Raw genomic sequence first — 26,454 nt, 5'->3', positions numbered from 1 at the left:
TAGTGGATCCAACAGAATAGTGAGAGTCCAGTCCATTTTTGGGGCCAGCAGGAGACCATCCTGGGCGGGGACGGGTCAGCAGCACAGAGATGTCCCCAACCGATGCACAGGCGAGCGGTCCACCCCGGGTCCCGACTTTGGACAGCCAGCACTTCATCCATGGCCACCGGACCTGTGTCCCCCCCCTCCACAAGGGAGAGGGGGGCAGAGGAGAAAAGAAAAGAAACGGCAGATCAACTGGTCTAAAAAGGGAGTCTATTTAAAGGCTAGAGTATACAAATGAGTTTTAAGATGGTACTTAAATGCTTCTATTGAGATAGCATCTCTAACTGTTACCGGGAGGGCATTCCATAGTACTGGAGCCCGAATAGAAAACGCTCTATCATAAGGTATAGCTCGGTTGGTAGAGCAGAGCGGCCGTGCCAGCAACTTGAGGGTTGCAGGTTTGATCCCCGCTTCCGCCATCCTAGTCACTGCCGTTGTGTACTTGGGCAAGACACTTTACCCACCTGCTCCCAGTGCCACCCACACTGGTTTAAATGTAACTTAGATATTGGGTTTCACGATGTAAAGCGCTTTGAGTCACTAGAGAAAAGCGCTATATAAATATAATTCACTTCACTTCACTTCACTCTATAGCCCGCAGACTTTTTTTGGGCTATGGGAATCACTAATAAGCCGGAGTTCTTTGAACGCAGATTTCTTGCCGGGACATATGGTACAATACAATCGGCAAGATAGGCTGGAGCTAGAATGTGCAGTATTATATTCGTAAGTAGTAAAACCTTAAAGTCACATCTTAAGTGCACAGGAAGCCAGTGCAGGTGAGCCAGTATAGGCGTAATATGATCAAACTTTCTTGTTCTTGTCAAAAGTCTAGCAGCCGCATTTTGTACCAACTGTAATCTTTTAATGCTAGACATAGGGAGACCCGAAAATAATACGTTACAGTAATCGAGACGAGACGTAACGAACGCATGAATAATGATCTCAGCGTCGCTAGTGGACAAAATGGAACGAATTTTAGCGATATCACGGAGATGAAAGAAGGCCGTTTTAGTAACACTCTTAATGTGTGACTCAAACGAGAGAATTGGGTCGAAGATAATACTCAGATTCTTTACCGAGTCGCCTTGTGTAATTGTTTGGTTGTCAAATGTTAAGGTGGTATTATTAAATAGGTGTCGGTGTCTAGCAGGACCGATAATCAGCATTTCCGTTTTCTTGGCGTTCAGTTTCAAAAAGTTAGCGGACATCCATTGTTTAATTTCATTAAGACACGCCTCCAGCTGACTACAATCCGGCGTGTTGGTCAGCTTTAGGGGCATGTAGAGTTGAAAGTTTGAGTTTGAGTTTGAGTTTATTTCGAACATGCAATCATACAACATGATACATCACAATCTCCAGTTTCTCTATTCAACATGTTCGAAAAGGAGTAGGAAGAAGCAGAGCTTATTTAATCCTACCCCTTTTCTTTTACATAACAGTTGCTAAAACTTTTGTTCACTTCCTGTTCTCAGTTTATTCACAATATACTCCATAAGTAATCACAATAAAAATAAGTAAATAAATAATAATTGGTGAAGTAAGTTACATTTCATATGTTGAGATAAGTAAGATTAGTTTGTGAATGAAAGAATGGATGAGTTAAATAAATACAGAATGTTTATCATGGTTCTTCTTCTTTATACTTTCTAAACACTTTAAGTTTGAAGAGTTTCTTGAAGTGAATCATATTAGTACATTGTTTGATTGCTTTGCTTAATCCATTCCATAATTTAATTCCACATACTGATATACTGAAGGTCTTAAGTGTTGTACGTGCATACAAATGTTTTAAATTACATTTCTCTTTAAGATTATATTTCTCCTCTTTTTTTGAGAAGAATTGTTGTATATTTTTGGGTAGCAGGTTATAGTTTGCTTTGTGTATAATTTTAGCTGTTTTCAAATTCACTATGTCGTAGAATTTCAGTATCTTTGATTCAATAAATAAAGGATATGTATGTTCTCTATATCCAACATTATGTATTATTCTAACTGATCTTTTTTGTAACACCGTTAATGAATGAAGTGTACTTTTGTAGTTATTTCCCCATATTTCTACACAGTAACTCAGATATGGTAACACTAGTGAGCAGTAGAGAATATGAAGTGATTTTTTGTCTAGGACATGTTTTGCTTTATTCATTATTGACGTGTTTCTTGCTACTTTATGTTGTATATTTTTTACGTGAGATTTCCAGTTCAATTTATCATCAATCATTATACCAAGAAATTTGGTTTCATTTACTCTTTCAATTTCTATTCCGTCTATTTGTATTTGTGTTTGACTTTCTCTTCTACTGTTACCAAATAGCATTATTTTAGTTTTACTGAGATTCAACGATAGTCTGTTTTTGTCAAACCATCTTTTTAATTTGTTAATTTCTTCTGTTATTATTTGTAGTATCTTCTGTGTGTTCTCTCCTGAACAAAACGCTGTTGTATCATCCGCAAATAATACTAACTTTAAATCTTTTGTAACTTTACAAATGTCATTTATATATAGATTGAATAATTTAGGTCCTAGTATTGATCCCTGAGGTACACCACAGGATATATTTAGCGTTGTAGAGGTGTGTTCGCCTAGTTTCACATATTGTTTCCTGTTCATTAGATAACTTCTTATCCAGTTTAAGACTAACCCTCTGATGCCATATCGTTCTAGTTTTTTGATTAAAATATTGTGATTAATTGTGTCAAATGCTTTAGTTAGATCCATAAAAACTGCTGCCGCACATTTTTTATTATCTATAGCATTGGTAATTTCTTCTGTAATTTCAATTAAAGCCATCGAAGTTGAAACATTAGCTCTGTATCCATATTGATTTTCTTCGAGTATTCTATTTTTATTTATGAAACTCTCTAATCTGTTATTGAACAGTTTTTCAATGATTTTAGAAAATTGTGGAAGTAAGGAAACAGATCTATAATTTGTAAATTGATGTTTGTCGCCAGTCTTGTAAATTGGTGCAACTTTAGCTATTTTCATTTTGTTTGGAAATTTACCTGTTTGAAATGATAGGTTACTAATATACATTAATGGTCCTGAGATCTCTTCAATAACCTTTTTTATCGTTTCCATATCAATTCCGTTACAATCAGTTGAAGTCTTAGATTTACATTTTTTTACGATTGTAACTATTTCCTGCTGTGTCACATTACTGAGGAACATGGAGTTGGGATTTCGCTCTATGGTATCATTATAGTCCTCAATTGAAACTGGGTCTGGAATCCTTTCTTCCAAAAGTGAAAGCTAACACCGTATTTGCGTATGATGCCGCCTAGCGGCAGCAAGTAGGTACTAATGAGTGCAGGGCCAAGAACCGAACCCTGAGGAACTCTGCACGTTACCTTAACATAGTCCGATGTCACATTGTTATGGAAGACGCACTGCATCCTGTCAGTAAGATAAGAGTTAAACCAACACAAGGCTAAGTCTGACATACCAATACTTGTTTTGATACGCTCTAATAAAATATTATGGTCGACGGTATTGAAAGCAGCGCTAAGATCAAGAAGCAGCAACATAGATGACGCATCAGAATCCATCGTTAGCAATAGATCCTTAGTTATTTTTGCGAGGGCTGTTTCCGTAGAGTGATTTGCCCTGAAACCGGATTGAAAGGGTTCACAGAGATTGTTAGACACTAAGTGTTTATTTAGCTGCTGTGCAACAATTTTTGCGAGGATTTTCGAAATAAAGGGAAGGTGGGACACCGGTCGGTAGTTTACCATGAGGTCAGGATCGAGGTTAGGTCTTTTGAGCAGAGGATGAATAACCGCTTTTTTGAATGCTAGGGGAACAGTGCCAGAGGAAAGTGATACGTTTATAATATTTAGCACTGATGGACCTAATAATACAAAAAGCTCCTTGATAAGTTTCCCAGGAAGTGGGTCAAGTAAACATGTTGTTTGTTTTATCCCATAATATCCCGTAACAATTCCTCTAATGTTATTTCATCAAAAAGAGAGAGACTATTTTGGAGGGCAGTATCCGTCGTATATACAGTTGTATCTGTGTTAATAGAACCCAGTTGTAGCTGGGATGCGTTGTCTTTAATCTCCTTTCTAATGAGTTCAATTTTCTTATTAAATAAATTCATAAAGTCATCTGCCGAGTGGGTGGAGCTACTGGGAGGAGTTCCTTGTTGGGTTAGCGATGCTACTGTACTATACAAAAATTTAGGATCGTTTTTGTTGAGGCGGATGAGATTTGAGTAATATTTAGCTTTAGCTATGGTAAGCATGCGTTTATAAGTTATTCAACTATCACTCCAGGCTTGATGGAAAACCTCAAGTTTAGTCATTTGCGTTCCAGCTTTCTACATGATAATTTATGAGCTCTAGTTTCTTCTGTAAACCATAGGGTACGCCTTTTAGGGGCCCTTGTTAGCTTTAACGGTGCTATACTATCAATGGTTTCGCGCAGGGCGTCGTTAAAGTTTTTAGTGAGGTTATCAATAGAGCCCACATAATTTGGGAATGGTGCCATGGTCCCCCCACCAATGGGCTCACTATTCATGGGAGGGGTCATAGAGGTCGGGTGCAGTGTGAGCTGGGCGGCAGCCAAAGGCAGGGCACTTAGCGGTCCGATCCTCGGCTACATAAGCTAGGTCTTGGGACGTGGAACGTCACCTCGCTGTGAGGGAAAGAGCCTGAGCTGGTGCGCGAGGTGGAGAAGTTTCGGCTAGATATAGTTGGACTCACTTTGACGCACAGCAAGGGCTCTGGAACCTGTTCTCTCGAGAGGGGCTGGACTCTCTTCCACTCTGCGCGTTGCAGGCAATGAGAAGCGACGGGCTGGGGTGGCAATTCTTGTTGCCCCCCGGCTCAAAGCCTGCACATTGGACTTTAACCCAGTAGACGAGAGGATAGCTTTCCTCCGCCTTCGGGTTGGGGGACGGGTCCTGACTGTTGTTTGTGCTTACGCACCAAGCAGCAGCTCAGAGTACCCACTCTCTTTGGATTCTCCCTTGAGGGAGTACTGGAGAGTGTTCCCTGGGGGACTTCAACGCTCATGTTGGCAACGACAGTGAAACCTGGAGAGGCGTGATTGGGAAGAATGGCCGCAAGGATCTGAACCCAACTGGTGCTTTGTTATTGGACTTTTGTGCTCGTCACGGATTGTCCATAACAAACACAATGTTCAAACATAAGGGTGTCCATATGTGCACTTGGCATCAGGACACCCTCGGCCGCAGTTCCATGATTGACTTTGTAGTTATGTCATCGGATTTGCGGCCTCATGTTTTGGACACTCAGGTGAAGAGAGGGGCAGAGCTTTCTACCGATCACCACCTGGTGGTGAACTGGCTCCGATGGTGGGGTAAGATGCCGGACAGACCTGGCAGGCCCAAACGCATTGTGAGGGTCTGTTGGGAACGCCTAGCAGTCTCCTGTCAGAGATAGTTTCAATTCCCACCTCCGGAAGAACTTTGAACATGTCACGAGGGAGGTGCTGGACATTGAGTCCGAGTGGACGATGTTCCGTGCCTCTATTGTAAAGGCGGCTGATTGGAGCTGTGGCCGCAAGGTGGTTGGTGCCTGTCGGGGCGGTAATCCAAGAACCCGATGCCGTCAAGCTGAAGAAAGAGTCCTATCAGGTCCTTTTGGCTATTGGGACCCCAGAGGCAGCGGACAGGTACAGACAGGCCAAGCGAAGTGCAGCTTCAGCGGTCGCGGAGGCAAAAACTCGGACATTGGAGGAGTTTGGGGAAGCCATGGAAAACGACTTCAGGACGGCTTCGAAGCGATTCTGGACCACCATTCGCCGCCTTGGGGGGAAGCAGTGCACTGTCAACACCGTATATGGTGAGGATGGTGTGTTGCTGACCTCTGTTGTGGATCGGTGGAGGGAATACTTCGAAGACCTCCTCAATCCTACCAACACGCCTTCCTACGAAGAAGCTGTGCGTGGGGAATCTGTGGAGGGCTCTCCTATTTCTGGGGATGAGGTTGCCGAGGTAGTTAAAAAGCTCCTCGGTAGCAAGGCCCCGGGGGTGGATGAGATCCGCCCGGAGTTCCTTAAGGCTCTGGATGCTGTGGGGCTGTCTTGGTTGACAAGACTCTGCAACATCGCGTGAACATCAGGGGCGGTGCCTCTGGATTGGCAGACTGGGTGGTGGTTCTTCTCTTTAAGTAAAGGAGGGTGTGTTCCAACTATCGTGGGATCACACTCCTCAGCCTTCTCGGTAAGGTTTATTCAGATGAAACTGGAGAGGAGGCTACGCCGGATAGTCGAACCTTGGATCCAGGAGGAACATTGTGGTTTTCGTCCTGGTCGTGGAATGGGAGACCAACTCTATAATCTCGGCAGGGTCCTTGAGGGTGCATGGGAGTTTTCCCAACCAGTCTACATGTGCTTTGTGGACCTTGGAGAAGGCATTCGACCGTTTCCCCCAGGAAGTCCTGTGGGGAGTGCTCAGAGAGTATGGGGTATCGTCTGATTGTGGCGGTCCGCTCCTTGTATGATCATTTTCAGAGCTTGGTCCGCATTGCCGGCAGTAAGTCGGACCCGTTTCCAGTGAGGGTTGGACTCCGCCAAGGCTGCCCTTTGTCACCGATTCTGTTCATAACTTTTATAGACAGAATTTCTAGGCGCAGTCAGGGCGTTGAGGGGATCCGGTTTGGTGGCTGCAGGATTAGGTCTTTGTTTTTTGCAGATGATGTGGTCCTGATGGCTTCAACTGGCCAGGATCTTCAGCTCTCGCTGGATTGGTTCGCAGCCGAGTGTGAAGCGTCTGGGATTAGAATCAGCACCTCCAAGTCCGAGTCCATGGTTCTCGCCCGGGAAAGGGTGGAGTGCCATCTCCAGGTTGGGGAGGAGTACCTAGGAGTCTTGTTCAAGAGTCAGGTAAGAGTGGATCGAGAGATCGACAGGCGGATCGGTGCGGCGTCTTCAGTAATGCGGACGCTGTATCGATCCGTTGTGGTGAAGAAGGAGCTGAGCCGGAAGGCAAAGCTCTCAATTTACCGGTCGATCTACGTTCCCATCCTCACCTATGGTCATGAGCTTTGGGTTTTGACCGAAAGGACACGATCACAGGTACAAGCGGCCGAAATGAGTTTCATCCGCCGGATGGCGGGTCTCTCCCTTAGAGATAGGGTGAGAAGCTCTGTCATCCGAGAGGAGCTCAGAGTAAAGCCGCTGCTCCTCCACATTGAGAGGAGCCAGATGAGGTGGTTCGTGCATCGGCTCAGGATGCCACCCGAACGCCTCCCTTGGGAGGTGTTTAGGGCAAATCCGACCGGCAGGAGGCCACGGGGAAGACCCAGGACACGATGAGAAGACTATGTCTCCCGGCTGGCCTGGGAACGCCTCAGGATCCCCCGGGAGGAGCTGGACGAAGTGGCTGGGAAGAGGGAAGTCTGGGCTTCTCTGCTTAGGCTGCTGACCCCGCGACCCGACCTCGGATAAGCGGAAGAAAATGGATGGATGGATAATAAAAGCATCCTCTAATACAGTTTTACAACACTTAGACTTAGCCCTAGACAAACTTTATTGATCCACAACACAGAGCTGATTAGGCCTGGGCCGATAATCAATAAGTGAATTAATCGAAAGATAAATGAAAATGAACTTGATTAGTTTGTCATCATCGATAAATTGCTATGTTCGTGTGTGTTTGTTGTCTTTGTCTTTTGCGTTCAAACAGGGTGCAACCTGAGCGCGTTTGTTTAACAGTACACTCTTAGAAATAAAAGTGCTAAGTAGAACCATATAAGGTTCTTCGGCTCGTCCTCATAGGAGAACCCTTTTTGGCTCCAGGTAGAACCTTTTTATAAAGGTTCCACCTGCAACCCTTTTGGAGGGTTCTACCTAGAACCCAACATGAAGGGTTATACCTAGAACCCAACATGAAGGGTTATACCTAGAACTGTGTGTGTAAGGTTCCACCCAGAACCCCCCATGAGAGGTTCTACAAAGAACCCACACAGGGAGTTCCACTAAGAACCCTTTCATGTTTCAAGGGTTTCATCTAGAACCCACACAGGGAGTTCCACTAAGAACCCTTTCGTATTTCAAGGGTTTCATCTAGAACCCACACAGGGAGTTCCATTAAGAACCCTTTTGTTTTTCAAGGGTTTCATCTAGAACCCAGGCAGGGAGTGCCACTAAGAACCCTTTCGTGTTTCAAGGGTTTCATATAGAACCCACACAGGGAGTTCCACTAAGAACCCTTTCGTTTGTCAAGGGTTTCATCTAGAACCCATGCAGGGAGTTCCACTAAGAACCCTTTTATGTTTCAAGGGTTTCATCTAGAACCCATGCAGGGAGTTCCACTAAGAACCCTTTTATGTTTCAAGGGTTTCATCTAGAACCCATGCAGGGAGTTCCACTAAGAACCCTTTCATGTTTCAAGGGTTTCATCTAGAACCCACACAGGGAGTTCCACTAAGAACTCTTTCATGTTTCAAGGGTTTCATCTAGACCTGACACAGGGGGTTCTAAAAACATCCCTTTTCAAAGGTTTTCTCCGATAACCGTCTTGTCTTCTGAGGGTTCTATAAAGAACCATGTTGTATTCTACAGATCAGTTTAGTTCATATTATATTGTGGTCATTTATCATGTTGACATTGAACAAACATTCAAAACATTTTAATGAGAAAAACATTTATTTAAAGATAGTCCAACAAAACAGGAGAGGCTGTGTAGGTCCCAGGGGAGAACAGGTCAAAAGTCAGCATAGGTCCAGTGGAATCAGCAACATGACAGGCCAGACACATCATGCTGTCCTCAGTAGGTGCATTTGTGTAAATAAATCTCCAGCAATGGTGACATGGCAGAAAGAGACACAAAATAGTTTTAGTTCAATCAATCCAAGGTGCACTTACTGCATTTACTGCGCCTTATTGTAAGCTATCTACAAACAATAAAATAATGCATGGTCCAATGAAAAGAATCAGTGTACATATTGTATGTACTAATTGTGACAGTGGAACAGAATCATGAGAAAGTGAGGGAATCCCACAAAGTTTTCACATTGATTTAAATAATGTTGAAATACTTTTCAGTGTTATGTAATAAGTACTCAAAATGTTACGTATTGTAACAATAATGGAAATCTAGAGACGTCATTATGCCAAAATCAAACAAAATGTATTGGTCCAAAATATGTATTAAATAAGGGATATTTTTTTTTTATCAATATGTACAAACAAAGGGTAGCAGCAGGAATTTGACCATTAACAAGAACATAACGCATGAAATCCCATGCTGCAACACATCTACTCACTACTCCCCACTTCCGACACAGTTGTATAGTCTCTTCACTGAAATGGGTACAACACTGTGGTCCTTGATCCCCAACACAAATCTTTCAATGAAAATAAGAGTTTTTCTCAGTTCCTTTGGGTACTGGACAGCAAAAACAAAATAGAGTGACATTAATGCACTCATAGCATATGATTTGTCCATGCTGCTGTCCTCAGTCAAAACCTGTATACCATCCAGGTATAGGGTTATCCTTTGTGCCTGCAAAGTGTTCCCCTCGTGTGTGTTATGGAGCATGATTGCTGGAGTAGGCACGCTTGGCTCCTATGCAATAAAAACAGATACATGTCAGTAAATAAAACCTGCTGTGAAAACAGCAAAATGACTCAATGTTGCCATAATATGGATAATGCCAATTCCTAAATCTTGACCTTAAATGCAATATTTACCTCCAGTAGAGTGTATAGAAAGGATGAGTCCTCTCTGAAAATGGAAGGCAGCAGTAGAATTGCTGCATCCCTAATGAGTCCTGAGGAAATAAAATTATTCTGTAATATTTTTTGTTTTTCAGAAATACAGATTGTGGCTCCTATAGATACACATATAGGCCTAGATACCTCGTCTTACTGAATCATCCAGGCAGACATTGATTGCCCTCTGGCAGCAGTCCTTTAGGTCACACATAGATGCTCTTTGAACCATCTTCGTTGCCATTCGATCCAGCTCTGTGACCATTCTGCGATCAGCTTCTACAAGGAATTGCTCCTTCATCTCCCACAGAAGCTGTAAGGAGGGATACAAAATGTCATCTCAAAATACTTGATGATCATAAATGAAATAATACACATACAATTAAATATGGTCAATTCAATGCTTGAAGATACCAACTATTTTAGGAAGCTTCAGTGCGGGAAACTTTTCGATGATTCCTCTGCCTTGGCAGTTGCCATGAAGGTCTTTCAGTATGCATAGGTTCGTCTCATTCTCTCCTTTAAAGAGTTCAGATCTGGGTGTACCTTAAGCATCTCTGTAGACATTTCATTGGTATGAGCTTCAATGCTCCTTTCATCCTCTCTACATTCTTCACTCTCCTGAGCCTATATGCATTCAAGAAAAATGACAAGCAATATAGTAAGAGGTAACCATTAACCATTAAGATGAGGTGTACATGTTTTTTAAAAAGTTATATAATATGGAAGAATCATCCGCTCTGTAACCTTCGTCTTGTGTTATCTTTCTGCTACCACTATGTTGGAGACCAAGCTCAAGCCCAGTCTCCCTGCTCCTCCTACCCGCACATTAGTGTGTGCTCAACATGGATGTATTAGATCCAGGGTGCTCACCTCCAAAGACGAGCTGGATGGCGACCGCAACGCCGCTACCGAGAACGTTAAAGCTCCTTCTAACATTGACAATTTATACTATAATATTTCATTAAAATAACAACTACAATAACCTTTTTAGGATGATTTAAGATTAATTGTACAGCTATATTGTAACCTATTTTGTTATGGCAGCTCTCAGCAGAGCTTTGTCAGGTATTGTATTGTTTGACCACAATACAATTTGTTTGTTTGTTTTCTACAAGAAAACAAACAAATAAGCAAACGAACAAAACATAACAAGAAACAAATGCTTAGTCCACCTTTTACCGTAAAAGTCCTCAGCTAGGGTCAAGCATGCTGAAATAATATATTATATTTAGCTCACCTTGATTCTCGGAAGTTTCTTCTGTTCTCTCTCCTGTTCTTCTTTGTTCTGTTCTGTTCACAGTAATCACTATTGGTATGTCACACCTGGTTTGTAGGCAGGGAAGAACAGACCATGTGGTGCAATACATGGGGCAACCAGCTCTTAACTCACACATGACAGCCACCATCATGCCAGCTCCCTGGCCCAACACACCAAACCTTGCCCTTTCCCCTGGGAGATCAGGGTTCAATTCCCAGCATCAACAAACCCTGATGTAGTAGCCTAAAAGTCAGCATTACAGTGTGATTTTTGCATCAGTTAAGGCTTGGCCTCTGACATCAAAGACCGTTGTGTATCAATGAACTTATGTGCAGCTTCACAACTTGACTAAGCCAGTCAGCAGGGTACAGCAGCCATGGGATGAGGCCGATCATGGAAAAGTATGAGGAGGAGACAAATACATGAGTAAAATTGTCTGTAAAATAAGTGTTTAATATTTTTTAACCTGTCTGTCACTAATCCACACATCACCTCAGTATGCATTAACATGGTCACTCTGCATCAACCAGGCCTTGAACTCACAACTTCAAACTGTATCCCTAGATCACCTGACTTGTAACAAACTTTCAAAAGCCTTTGTCCAGTGAGTCGTATAGATCACTTAGATGCCCCAGAAAGAGGGGTTATATCCTTGCTGCAGGGACCCCCTTGCTAGTTCTTTGCAGTGTCATTTCCTCCTTAAGAAGGGAGTAGTGTAACTAAACTAAATAAACACAATTATAACTGCTGCGCAGCGATGGGTCGGGTCCGGGCGATTTTTGGCACATTAAGGCAATCCTGAGCACCAGTTGAGGCTAAAATCCACAACAATAGAACCGAAGACTGTGGTCTATCATGCTGAGCTAATTGGCAAGTGACAATTCAACAGTGGCTTCACAAATTGATTAAGCCATTCACTATTGTGCATGCAGATTTGAAACCACTGTAAATATATCAGTTATCAAGACAAAAATCTGAAAATACACATATTGCATCTAGACAGAATGGAGATATTGGTAATTTGATTTTTTAATTGATTCGATTTGCTCCATAAGTTAATAACTGATGTTTAATCTATCATGACTCTAAAATGTATATGTTTGCTTCACAAAGACCATCTGGCATTTTCATGAGCTGTCATCACCACCTTTGTCAGGGCTTGAACCCAGGTTCTTTGGCGCCAAGAACCAGCTCCTAAATCACTGAGCTATTTCTCAAATGGAATCACCAGCCAGACAGCAGTTGTCAAGGCAGATTTCAAAAATGGTCCTCTCAGTCACAGCTAATCTTTGCCTGAGTCAACAAGATTTGCTGATGAAGATCTTGCTTTCTTATAATTAATGGTTGTGGAAATAAATTGGTAACAGAACATTTCAGTTATAGGACTGCCATTATTTGTATGTCTGAACAGAAGGTGTAAGGTAATAGACTAGTATGGTGGACCTGATGACTGAAGGCAGCCAGCTGGTTAGCTCAGTCACTATTGCCAGTGACTTTAGACTTGGTGGCAGGTGTTCAAATCCCATGATGGGCAATTATATTACAGTTTGATCAACAGGATCTGGGGAAGAAGAGCTTGCTTTAAAATAAACAAAAACATTGTATATGAAAAGTATTTGTATCAATAGTCACAAGGAAATGTATTTTGCACCATTATTGGCAAATATTATCAGGAAGTATGTCCCTGGTGACGCAGGATCTTACCCATGCTTTCAACAATCCCTGAAGAACTCTTTCTTCCAAAAACGGTTCTCTGGATCAAAATAGTTCTTACTAGAACCCTTAGTGTTAGTGAGAACCCTTTTAAAACCAATTATTCAGAAAAGGGGTTTTAAAGGGTTCTCTGGATCAAAATGGTTCTTACTGGAACCATTAGCGTTACCAAGAACCCTTGAAAAACCCTTTCTTCGGGAAAGGGTTTTTCAGAAGCAAATGGTTCCAGTTAGAACCTCAGCCCTTGTAGAAGAACCCTTTTGGAACCCTTATTTCTAAGAGTGTAGTATTCATTGAAGGGAATGAACCCTCCTGTCAGTCATCCACAATTTTTGTCTCTGGTAGTGAAGGCAGGATTGATAGGTTCCAAAAGCAACAGAGCCTCGCTGGTCACGACTCGCGAGTGAGAATCACAGCACGGCATCAAAAATTAGAAGAAAAAAAGATGATTGCAAAGCCAAATGTCCCGTTGTGGAAATATTTCGGCTTCAAACCGAATGAGCAAGATCAGCCTATTAACACGGACAAGCGAGCACGTATGCCAAAAAAAGAACCCAGTTTTTCCAACTAGGGAAAAAAAATATATTTTGTTTGAGGTGCAATTTACCAATATTGACATTTTTCCTAGTTCCCTTTATTTGGAAAAGTATCGAAAAGTATCTTAATACATTTTGGTACTGCTACCAAATTATTGGTATCGGGACAACCCTAATATATATATATATATATATATATATATATATATATATATATATATATATATATATATATATATATATATATATTATTTTTTTTTTTTTTTTTTAATCTACACACCAATATATGATAGAGCAGCAGATAGTGTCAGTAAATCAACTATTTTAATAATGTGAAGACATTATATGATTAGGTTACATACACACATTTAGCCATCCGCAAGCTTTTGGTTGAATTTTTGACCACTCCTCTTGACAAAATTGGTGCAGTTTAGCTAAATTTGTTGGTTTTCTGACATGGACTTGTTTCTTCAGCATTGTCCACACGTTTAAGTCAGGACTTTGGGAAGGCCATTCTAAAACCTTAAATCTAGCCTGATTTAGCCATTCCTTTACCACTTTTGACGTGTGTTTGGGGTCCTTGTCCTGTTGGAACACCCAAATGCGCCCAAGACCCAACCTCCGGACTGATGATTTTAGGTTGTCCTGAAGAATTTGGAGGTAATCCTCTTTTTTCATTGTCCCATTTACTCTCTGCACCAGTTCTATTGGCAGAAAAACAGGCCCATAGCATAATACTACCACCACCATGATTGACGGTAGGAATGGTGTTTTTGGGATTAAAGGCAGGAATGGTGTTTTTGGGATTAAAGGCCTCACCTTTTCTCTTCCAAACATATTGCTGGGTATTGTGGCCATACAGCTCAATTTTTGTTTCATCTGACCACAGAACTTTCCTCCAGAAGGTCTTATCTTTGTTCATGTGATGTCCGATGAAACCAAAAAATTACCTAAATTCATCAGCCCGCAGGTTGGGTCTTGGGTGCAGTTGAGTGTTCCAACAGGACAATGACCCCAAACACACGTCAAAAATGGTAAAGGAATCGCTAAATCAGGCTAGAATTAAGGTATTAGAATGGCCTTCCCAAAGTCCTGAGTTAAACATGTGGACAATGCTGAAGAAAGAAGTCCATGTCAGAAAACCAACAAATTTAGCTGAACTGCACCAATGTTGTCAAGAGGAGTGGTCAAAAATTCAACCAGAAGCTTGCCAGAAGCTTGTGGATGGCTACCAAAAGTGCCTTATTGCAGTGTAACTTGCCAAGGAACATGTAACCAAATATTAACATTGCTGTATGTATACTTTCGACCCAGCAGATTTGGTCACATTTTCAGTAGACCCATAATAAATTCATAAAAGAACCAAACTTCATGAATGTTTTTTGTGACAAACATGTATCTGCTCCAATCACTCTATCACAAAAAAATAAGATTTGTAGAAATAATTGGAAACTTAAGACAGCCATGACATTATGTTCTTTACAAGTGTATGTAAACTTTTAACCACAACTGTATATGTGTATGTAAAAAGCGCAAAAAAATCTCATCCATTATTAGTAGTACTATTGTTATTATTAGACATGGGTTATATATCAAATAAAATGAAAATATGTGTAAATCAAAAGTATCATTCATTGACACAGACACACATACTGTATATATAAGCATTGGTACATTAGTCAATGCAAGAACATGACATCCCCATTTACACTTGGACAAACTAGCTCATGAAAGTTTAACAGCTAAACCCCCTGAAAAAGGACTGCAGGTACAGAGAGTTGAGTTTGGCAATGTGCAGCTTTATCTTGAGGGGCGGCATGGCGTAGTGGGTAGAGCAACCGTGCCAGAAACCTGAGGGTTGCAGGTTCGCTCCCCGCCTCTTACCATCCAAAAATCGCTGCCGTTGTGTCCTTGGGCGGGACACTTCACCCTTTGCCCCCGGTGCCACTCACACCGGTGAATTGAATGAAGAATGATAGGTGTTGGTCGGAGGGGCCGTTGGCGCAAAATTGCAGCCACGCTTCCGTCAGTCTACCCCAGGGCAGCTGTGGCTATGAAAGTAGCTTACCTCCACCAGGTGTGAATAAATGATGGGTTCCACATGTAAAGCGACTTTGGGTACTTAGAAAAGCGCTATATAAATCCCAGTTATTATTATTATTATTATTGAGAAACACAGACACACAGACACAACCAATGACAAGTGGGAAAGATGGTTGTCGATAGCAAACAGTGTCTCCTCAATGTGTTCTCCAAGCAGAGAAACATCTGTTCTGATTTCTTCACGGCCAAAGTGGGAGCTTGCTTTGTCAAAGCTTGGCCAATCACCCACTCTGCAGCTCTAAGCATCTTAATATAATAAATTATACTTCTACAACGCTCCACGCAGTGCTGAAAGAAATTTTACATAACAGAGAAAATAAGATAAAAACTACTTTAATATTCAAAGATTAAAACAACGAACATGATTATGGAATCAAACCTTCACTGTGCTTTGTGATGGAATCACTTGGCCACCGTTGTTTTTCAGGCGGGAATGTGGTTGCTCTCGTCACATGATGACACTACACGGCACACATCACAAGACAGCTTCCGTAGTATCTGCTAGACTAAAAATCCTGCTATCTAGACCAGAGCATTGTCAACCAGACCAGCAAACCGAGTGGGAAGATTACTGTGGTCACACACAAAATAAAATAGTTGTTTTACTTTGTTTATAGCAAATCAAGAACCTCCAAGAAAGCACCATGTATTGTTAATTCAAAGCAGTTCAATGAATTTCCATCACATCCATCAGTAATTTGTATCCAACAATTATGGATGCAAACTCACAGAGAATGACAATTGTAAACAGCGACTAGGGCAGATAGATTATTAGCTTGCATCCGTGTTTTTAGGAATGGGATCAGTACCTTGTTTAGCTAATAGTGTATTTTTAGGTAAATGGAACACTAATTACAGCAATGAGAGCACTGATGCGAGAACAAGGGAGAACAAGAACACGTGCAATACTTACAGTACCATCATGTAGTTGTATTTGTAGTTGTGTAATACATATCACTTAGAAATATGTAGGACCTGAAACAATCAATCAGAATATATTTATCAATCAATCAGTCAATCAAAGTTTATTTTTATAGCCCTTAATTACAAGTGTCTCAAAGCCACAACAACATCCTCGGCTCAGATCCCACATCAGGGCAAGAAAAAACTCAACCCATTGGGTGCAGTGAGAAACCTTGGAGGGGACCGCAGTGTTATGGAATATGACGATAAAAGTGTTAGGGTTCAAATTATGTGTAATGTTACAGTGGCCAAAATATTAAATATACTAGTTAAATAAAACATTTGCCTTGTTTTAATGAATATTTCGGCCTATTATGCTACTGTATTTTAATGTTTGTCATTATGGTGGTACTTGGAGAGCTAAGTTTTTTCTGAGGTGGTACTTTGAGAACCACTGACCTAAACAAAGAGAACATCTGTAGGCAAATGTACTGTAAAACAAATCATTTAATTTTATGTATTATAACTTTCATATTATGAAACTTTTTTTTAAAAATATATAAGTATTCAAAATAGTTGTTTCCAAAAAAAATACATAGTTTGTAAGTTGTTTAATTTTTCAGTTTTTAAATAAAATAAAATATTACAAATGATTTCAAATGAAGGGAATTTGTGTTGAATCTTTATTGTTTGTAAAGTATTTTTAGTATTTAAGTCAACACCTTAAACGTGACACATTCTTCCTGTTATACTTTTCTCTCAATTGCAATGAATTGAAATTACAATTCAACATCCAGGGGGGGGTAGAAGCAATTCAATTAAAATTCCAATTACTTAAATTATTGTAATGGAAATCCAAGTTTGGAATTTTGCACAAGCCTCATATAAACACTCTCACATGCTCCTTGCTGAATCACAGCCACTGTATTAATTGCTGATGAAGTTTACTGCATTTGCTACATGTCTGAATTATATTTTTTAATTTAAGTAAATATTTGTAGTTGCTTCACATCATAGCCTTTATTCAAACCTATTAATCAGTACAGCCATCTTGTGGCTGACTTACAAAACAAACATATGTTCTACACATCACGTCTTGTTGAAACACTTCAACTGTGTATGTTTCAGGGTGTGGCCTAAACTACCACAAGCGGTGTGCCTTTAAGATCCCAAATAACTGTACCGGTGTGCGAAAGAGGCGTTTGTCCAATGTGTCGCTGCCTGGACCATCCCTCTCGGTTCCCCGACCGGTACCTGCAGAGAATGCAGTGGTTGTCTTGGATGAGGTGAGTTCTATTGGAGGCTAACCCAAAACTATCTGGATCGTATTGCAACTGCTTGTCTTTTGAATGAGGTGGAAACATTTGCCCAAACGCATTAAAATGCTATAATCAAAAAATGGAATGAAAAAAAGGGATCACTATTCCAGATGCTTTTGCATAAATTGTTTAATGTTTTCAAATATCAAATTGGCCTCTTGTTCCATGGGTGTATCTCTTGGGCCCTGTTGCTTCCACTTATGCATTAAATGTAATAGAGCTATGTGGCTAAATTTTCAGCAAGGCATTGTAGAATGTGTTTTGCATAAGCAGCTGTGGAAGATTCTGCTCTGGTCTGTGTCCCCGTGAAATGTCACCAGGAAATGTAATTATGCTAATGAGATGGGTCAGTAAACTCTCAATTTATGCATCCTCTCGCTCGCTGGCAAAAGTTTGCTTCACTTTGACAGCAACTTTCAGATGGCTCAGTTTATTCACATCAAGACTTCTCATTATGGTAATATATGACAATTCGAATAGTCTTATTTTGACGGCAAAGATTGTGTTGATTTTCCAATACATTTCCAGCATGATTTATTTCTTGTCTTCATTTTTACAATGTTATTATTCATTCTGTTGCCTGTGCATTCACACAGCAGCAGCAGCAGCAGCAGCAGCAGCAGCAGCAGCAGCAGCAAAGGTCGCATCAAGAAGCAGGGAAGCGGATTCTCTCCTGGAGCGGCAGGCCTATCTGGATGGAGAAGATGGTGCTGGGTCGGGTCAAAGTACCCCACACCTTTGCCATTCACACCTACACCCGACCTACTATCTGCCAGTTCTGCAAGCGTCTCCTCAAGGGTCTTTTTCGCCAGGGAATGCAGTGTAAAGGCAAGCCTCCTCTCCCATTGTCAATTTTAATATTCAACTTTATGTATGCTAACCTTAGTGTTTTCCCCCCAATGTTTTTCATTAGATTGCAGATTCAACTGCCATAAGCGTTGTGCTTCAAAGGTACCAAGAGACTGTTTGGGGGAGGTGGACTTCAATGGCGGTACGTCCTCTAGCACATCTAAAAAGAAATGACGATTATTAATATGTGCAATGTTTGCAGAGCCAGCAAGCCCAGGCCCAGATTCAGACACAACTCTCGATACAATGGAAGTGGACAGCAGTGACATGGACGGCAGCAGAGGGCTAGATGACTCTGAAGAGCGCTCCACTCCAGATGAGAGAATGTTTGACATGGACTCTCCCTTTTTGGACCGAGATAAAGATGAGGAGCCCATTAAGACTATCAGGTATGCCTAAAAACTACACCAAACAGCAAAAACAAGCGAATAATTTACAGTGGTACCTCAGTTTTTGACGGTTTGCAGTTTGTCTTGGTTATCGTACAGCCAGACATTGGATCCTCTCCTTCAAGTTACCCAACCCTAACCCTTATAGTGACTTAGTAGTCTCCGTCCTTTTTGAGTACTACTGCAAATAATAATCCACTATGGAACCAATTAAAGTTGCAAGTACCAGCACTTTGATAAAGAAGACGAGAAACACTATTGAATTTAAGACAGAACTTGTAGTAAAGTATGAAGGTGGCGTTTATGTGGCTCTTCCAGCCCCTCCTCCCTCTCTGCTCATTGCTGTTATTGGCAAGTCATGTTTATTCATCCATTTCATTCACCATTTATATGTATTTTGCATTATTTTCTGCATGTAAAACTATAATTATTCAATACAATGTGTTTTATGTTATTATTTTTGTGTGTCTCATTTTCTATGAGAAAAATTGGTTCACTTTTTATACAATTTGGTCTTCGTCTGAATTTTTGCTTACGAAAACCGAGATACCACTGTTCCTTAAAACCTTATAGTTTTATTTGATTGAGCTTTAAATAAAAGTACAATCTTATGTGCTTGAATGTAGCCCCTCCACAAGCAGCAACATCCCATTGATGCGAGTGGTCCAGTCCATCAAACACACCAAGCGGCGGAGCTCCACCTTGGTTAAGGAGGGATGGATGGTTCATTATAGCAGCAAAGACAACCTGGTGAGATTGAGAAAGATCCTCAAAAGAGCTTAAATGGAACTGCGTTAAGCTCGTTCTATCAAGCTTCTATACACGTGTAGCATGCAGCACAGTTTATTGGTGGTAAGATTAAGGTTTTTTAATATATACTATTTTTTTTTATATACACAGCGGAAGAGGCATTACTGGAGATTGGACAGCAAAAGTCTAAGTCTATTTCAGAATGACACTGGAGCCAAGTTCTATAAAGTAAGCAAGACGTTATCATTGCAAGAAAACGTTGTCCTGTGTCCCATGTTAAATGTTAAATTATTTCAATATATAGTTATATCATAAAATATTAATGTGTAAGCAGATAGTTAATCACATTTTTATTTGAATGAACTTATGCTATCTGGTCAAACAATCAGTATGTATATGTATATTATGTTGTGCTTTTTTTCCATTGATATAATAGAGTGCAATGACTGCCTGATGTTAAAACTAATGTGCCTCATTATTGAAGCTTTGATACAAGCTTACATTTTTTTTTTGGCTTAAAAACAATTTTGGGGACATTCTGCTCCACATTTGGTCATCAGAGCGCCACAAGAGCTTAATAACACAGTAATTACGCACTGAGGACTTGGCGAGGTAGTTGCGAGATAATTTCTTCCACATGCATGTTGATGGTCGTGTCTGTCGAGTGTCTGGGATGTTTTTGTGTTATATTTCGTGTCGCAGAGTATGTGTTCAGACACCTCCTCGCATTGTGGTGGGAGTTGTGCTACAGTGGGATAGTGAATCCTGTGTGCATCAGTGTCAAATAGTTTTTTTTTAATGTAGCTGTAACTTTAATCACTTTGGTCCTCTTACTGCTGTTTGGCCTTGTTCAGACTGCAGATCAATTCTGATTTTTTTGCCCATATGTGACCTGTATCGGATGTATTCATGTCACTCACTACGTTTCCATGCACTAATCTAGTCTGATTTCTCAAAATAGTTAATTTTTTTGTATTTTAACAGCTACGTGTGAAGTATAAGTGTTCATGCACTCTCTCTAAAGCAGTGGTTCTTAACCTGGTTTCGATCGAACCCTAGGGGTTCGGTGAGTCGGCCTCAGGGGTTCAGCGGAGGTCAAGACACACCCTACTCATCGTGTAAATACAAACTTCTCCCTATCGTCGTATTACGGATACGGCAACAGCAGAAGTCAGACTGATTTGCAGGTGTGTAATTTGTTGTCAGTTTATGCACTGTGTTGGTTTTGTTGTTTGAACAAGGTGAGGTTCATGCACGGTTCATTTTGTGCACCAGTAAAAAAACATGGTAACACTTTAGTATGGGGAACATATTCATCATTATTAGTTGCTTATTAACATGCAAATTAGTAACATATTGGCTCTTAACTAGTCATTATTAAGTACTTATTAATGCCTTATTCGGCATGGCCTTATTATAACCATAACCCTCTAACCCTAACCCTAACCATCCATCCATCCATTTTCTACCGCTTATTCCCTTTTGGGGTCGCGGGGGGCGCTGCAGCCTATATCAGCTGCAATCGGGCGGAAGGCGGGGTACACCCTGGACAAGTCGCCACCTCATCGCAGGGCCAACACAGATAGACAGACAACATTCACACTCACATTCACACACTAGGGCCAATTAGTGTTGCCAATCAACCAAATAACTCTAAATTAAGTCTTTGTTGCTTAGAATATGTTCCCCTAGTGTCCAAAAAACTCTAAATTAAGTCTTTGTTACTTAGAATATGTTCCCCATACTAAAGTGTTACCAAAAACATATAACTTTGTCTTGAATTTGAGAAAAAAAAACATTTTATTTTTCACTAAAGAAGGGTTCGGTGAATGCGCATATGAAACTGGTGGTGTTCGGTACCTCCAACAAGGTTAAGAACCATTGCTCTAAAGCCTGGTGTATACTCTTGTGTCGCGTAGCTTGCGTCGGCGACGCCATCGTCCACCCTTCCCTTGCGCAGCCTCCTAATTTTAGCACGATGAAGGAATTCTTTTTCCGGTTGAACTATGACATCACACTAGCCATCTGCAGATCCTTACAACTTGTTTTAAGTGATGTCCGCTGTAATATTGACACAGATTACAAATATTACATCTCTAATGGCTATACTGATGTTAAATAGCAGACAGTATCAAGAAATTATGTTAGATTGCATTACAAACATGAGACGATTACAAAGAATGTATCGGGGCGGATGCAGGTCCGAAGCAAAGAAAGACAGGTTTTTCGAAGGGATTTTCGGACGAAGAATATGGAAGAAGAATTGTCTCACATCAACTTATATATATCAATATGATATTAATACATGTGCATATATTAATAAATATACAAATACAAATACAAATGTGACATACAAATAAATAAATAATTTGTATAAATAAACGCGTATTTGTAAATATATTTTTGAAATTTGAAAATATATACAAATAAAATGTATAAATATAAAAATGTGACATACAAATAAATCAATAATTTGTATAAATAACATGTACTTGTAAATATATTTTTGAGATTTTAATATAAATATGCTTGATTTTGTATTTGTATTGAATTTGCATATGTGGATCGCTTTTTTGCTTTTGTGTCGATGAGACATTCCTACCACTAACCAGATGCACAAATAAATGTGACCTACACACTCCCCTGAATAATCAGCAGAGGGCACTGCAGCCAGAGCGGTCTCAGTCATAGACATGGTCAGACACTGCGAGCCAATCAGAGGCACAAATTCTTGATTTATTTGTATGTCACATTTTTATATTTATACATTTTATTAGTATATATTTTCAAATCTCAAAAATGTATTTACAAATATGCGTTTATTTATACAAATTATTTATTTATTTGTATATCACATTTGTATTTGTATTTGTATATTTATTAATATATGCACATGTATTAATACCATATTGATATGTATAAGTTGATGTGAGACAATTATTCATAGAAGAATCATGAAAACAAAACTTTTGAATGTCTTGGAGTTCATTCAAAAGGCTTTGTGGATTGATGGAAGGAGTTTTAAATCCCAAGGAAAAGATTGTTTGTGCCCCGACTGATACTGTTCCAGATGAAGGTTGCTATTGTTATGCCAGTTGTGTGGAGTACAGAGTTATTGTTCATCAGTTTGGAGTGCATAAATGCAGCATGAAGAGGTTTGTGTAGGCTTTATTATTTGTCTTTAATATTCCTGCTTCATAATCTTTCATCTCATTCAAATTTCGTTCAGGAGTCCAAACTAAGCCGGCATTTTACATTTCCTTAGCGTCCTTCTTAAATGAATCTCTGTTTCTTTTTTTCTTCCATCGATGCACTCAAAATGTTCTTTTAATTTGTGAAACAAATAAAAAGTATCCTCTTCATGACAATTGTTTCTACGTTTTTATTGAATGTTATCTGCTTCTGGGTTGTATCCCATGCGTCGAGATTGGCGCATGCGCGATATGAAGGGTCCTCTCCTCACACACCCCCTTGAGAAATCTGTTTTCCAATCGCATAATCCAGGTGTGTTAGTCCGACTTTTCAAAAACCAAACACGATCGTATTAAAGTGGGTTGTAGGAGGCTTATTTAGAGCCGAACTATTTGAGAAATCGGACTAATTTAGTGCATGGACACGTATTGACTTTGTACAGTACAATTCCGAATTTTTCAAATCCGACACAGGCCTTTTTCATATGTGGATATAAATCAGATATGTATCCAATGTGACTGAAGTCCGAATGATTGGGTCGCATTCATCTGACCCATACATCATTATAAAGTGATGTGTCATAATTCTTCCCCATAAAAGATGGTTGCAAAATATGTAGTTGACAAATGAGCCGAAAACAGCCGAAATCAATATATTTCAGGAACTCACGTCTATGTTCCACCACTCCTGCCTGTGATTGCTCGCCCACAGGCTCTTCAGAGCATACGTCGGAAGAAAATGTCCCACTAACTGCAAGAGCCAAAATGCTTGCCCTCTTTCTTTTTAATCTTCTATGTGCAATATTACGGTCCAGAAAATGTTGACTTTGATTGCACAAAATCCTTGAAATTGTCACAAATGCGCCAGGAGTGAGATCTACTAGAATTGGAGACTTGTTTACTTCCATAAACACTGCAGCTTGTGTGACGTCATGACATCAGTTTGCGTTCACATTAGACATCACACTTTTTGGTAATGTGAACAACTGTGTGAAAGATGTGATTTGACACAATCCCTGCAGTGTGAACTGTGACTGTCCAATAAGCTTGATAAACCTCAAATGACCTGGGGTGTGTTAACTTGCCTTATGTGATTTCACCCAAGCACAGGGTTTTATTAAAGAAGCTAATTTAAAGTTTACAAATGCTTTGGTTTTAAGCTCCAAATTTTAGATGTTTACTCAGTGTATTAGATTATGATAGATGCATTTAATTCATGCATTAGTAGATCAAGGGTCTCTGACAGGTACGCTACTGGTGCCTCGGCATCTGTTTTTCAATAGCTCACCAAACGGTCTAAGTTTTTTTGCTTCAACGTCGTTACATTTACAACATTCAATATATCCGAAAAGGAGTAGGGCTAACTTATTTACCTTCTTCATGTATATCACTGATTACTCGTTCCTACCACAACTTTTACATGTTTACATTTACAATATTTTGTCATTCATGTTTAAATGTTGTTCACTTCCTGTGTGAAAAAAAATAAAAATAAATAAATAAATAAATATATATATATATATATATATATATATATATATATATATATATATATATATATATATATATATATATATATATATATATATATATATACAGTACATATATATCAATAGGCAAAAAAGAGTTATAAAATGGCAGTATCTTGATTGTGCAGTGTACAAGAAACTACAGGAAAATATATGTATTTTTATGGATAAAATCAGATTAAAATAATAAATACATTGTTATTCACATATAGAAAAGAACAAGGAAGGATATTATATAAAAACAAGTAAAGCAAACACAAATAGACAATAAATATATTATCAATACTGCAGTCAAAATTAATTATCACACTGTTTGAGTTGAGATATTCTTTGTAAATAAAGTACAATTAAAATGTTAGCAGTCATATACTGTAAATAAAACACAAATAGCCGCTCACCTCTGATTTCTTTTGTTCACCTACGGCAGGGGTGTCTAAATTGTTTTTATTGAACGCTACATCACAATTATGGCTGCCCTCAGAGTACTGCTGGTAACAGTTAATATTTATGAAAATAAACCTATAATAGCCTAATTACAGAATTGCCTATGCATTTGATTAAAGCGGAAACTTGATATACAAACTTAATTGGCTCTTAAACAAGGTTCGTAAATAGAAACGTTCGTAAAAATAAGCACATTTCTCTATAAGAAACAATGTAAATAAACATGAATAATTGGTTTCAGCCTTTTCCACTATTGAGTAAGTTTGTGTACTTTGAACACAATATACAACACTATACAGTACTGTCTATCAAACAAACATACCAAGGAGGCACAGGTGGGTAGAGTACCCACAAAGTGTACTCAAGTAAGAGTACCGTTACTTAAGAAAAATATGACTCAAGTAAAAGTAAAAAGTTGTCATCAAAATAATTACCTTATTAAGAGTAAGTAAATATTGCGTGAAACAAATACCCAAGTATTGAGTAACTTGCGTTTAACTTCTGATTTATTTTGTAGATATTTTTTAATTGTTCTTGGAATACAACAGCAGTTGGTGTTTGTGTGTGTGTGTGTGTGTGTGTGTGTGTGTGTGTGTGTGTGTGTGTGTGTGTTTGTGTGTGTATGTAAAATACAAAAATCATATACAATTTACTGCAAGATGTTTTCTACAGTTAGAAGTGGAATTATTGTAGGCTGAAATGTGAACATTTCTACTGATACACATGACAGCACAATATATAAATGTTATTTTTACTAGTTTTAAAGTAATCATTTAAGATTACTTTTTACAGTCAGTATGTTTCTATGCACTTAATTAGTCTGATTTGTCAAATAATTCAGTTTCTTCTATTTTCACAGCTACATGTGGAGTTGTAGTTTCCATGCTCTTATCTCTAATGTGACTGCTGGCCATACGCAGTGTTCCTCTCATACACAAGGGGGCCAATTCAGCTTGTTTAACTGTGTTAGAATGTAAATACAGTAGAAGGTAAGAATGCTAATAAGCCAGCGCTAGTAACTTTCAAGCTACGAATCTATCCAATAAGTACAACTTTCTTATGCTATTTGGTGTTGTTGGTATTGTTTTAATGCGTTTTGACGTCATGTCATGTATATAAAATGTCTTCTTTGGCAACATTCTGACACTTACTAAACATGTAGGTTTCTATTTTAATATATACTTTTAAAATACTAACCTATTTCAGCTTTTTATAGCTGTACTTTATGCTTGTTTGATTGGTGAAATGGTTTCAAACGCCACTACTGATTACGTTGGATTGGTCAAACAGAGTCATGTGACTTCCAGGCTCAGTTTGATTGGTGAAATGGAATCAAACGTCACTACTGCTTACGTTGGATTGGCGAAACACTGTCATGTGACAGTGCCTGCCGGAAGAAGGCTTGCTGACAAATTAATTTGTCTTTGCAAGCCATAATCAATAGATTATAAATAATTGTGATATAAATAAATGTAATGATCGGAATGAAAGTCAATGGAACGTAGTAAAAGTAGCTGCACTCAGGCAGAAGGCAGGGTACACCCTGGACAAGTCACCACCTCATTGCAGGGCCGGAGTTATTATTTAGTAGATGTAATTAATTACAAGGGAAAGTAATTAATTCAGTCCATTTTTTTTCCCTTTCATATATTTGGTGTATGCAGTTGAGAGATGTTTCATTAGAAGTGTGTGTGAGTGCATGTCTTTACATGGCAGTCCCTTTTACCAAGTGACGTG

The 26,454-nt window shown here is 39.5% G+C and overlaps 1 protein-coding gene across 4 annotated transcripts in view; it reads left to right on the top strand.

Moving 5' to 3' along the window:
• prkd3 (protein kinase D3) overlaps nucleotides 1–26,454 on the top strand; it is a 112,187-nt gene that overhangs the window by 69,980 nt on the left and 15,753 nt on the right. The window contains exons 5-10 of one of the 4 annotated variants that reach the window (XM_061968587.2): nucleotides 17,375–17,532; nucleotides 18,180–18,393; nucleotides 18,479–18,556; nucleotides 18,617–18,803; nucleotides 19,430–19,553; nucleotides 19,704–19,781. In XM_061968587.2, the coding sequence (XP_061824571.1) occupies nucleotides 17,375–17,532; nucleotides 18,180–18,393; nucleotides 18,479–18,556; nucleotides 18,617–18,803; nucleotides 19,430–19,553; nucleotides 19,704–19,781 (839 nt within the window). Of the gene's footprint in view, nucleotides 1–17,374; nucleotides 17,533–18,161; nucleotides 18,394–18,478; nucleotides 18,557–18,616; nucleotides 18,804–19,429; nucleotides 19,554–19,703; nucleotides 19,782–26,454 lie in introns of all 4 variants that reach the window. The other 3 variants (XM_061968586.2, XM_061968585.2, XM_061968588.2) reach the window with 3 other exon arrangements.

Source organism: Nerophis lumbriciformis, linkage group LG08 (assembly GCF_033978685.3).
Source record: "Nerophis lumbriciformis linkage group LG08, RoL_Nlum_v2.1, whole genome shotgun sequence".
In the NCBI taxonomy this organism is placed as follows: Eukaryota; Metazoa; Chordata; class Actinopteri; order Syngnathiformes; family Syngnathidae; genus Nerophis; species Nerophis lumbriciformis.
The sequence above is the reverse complement of the archived record's forward strand: the minus strand, read 5'-3'. Positions and strand labels throughout refer to the sequence as shown.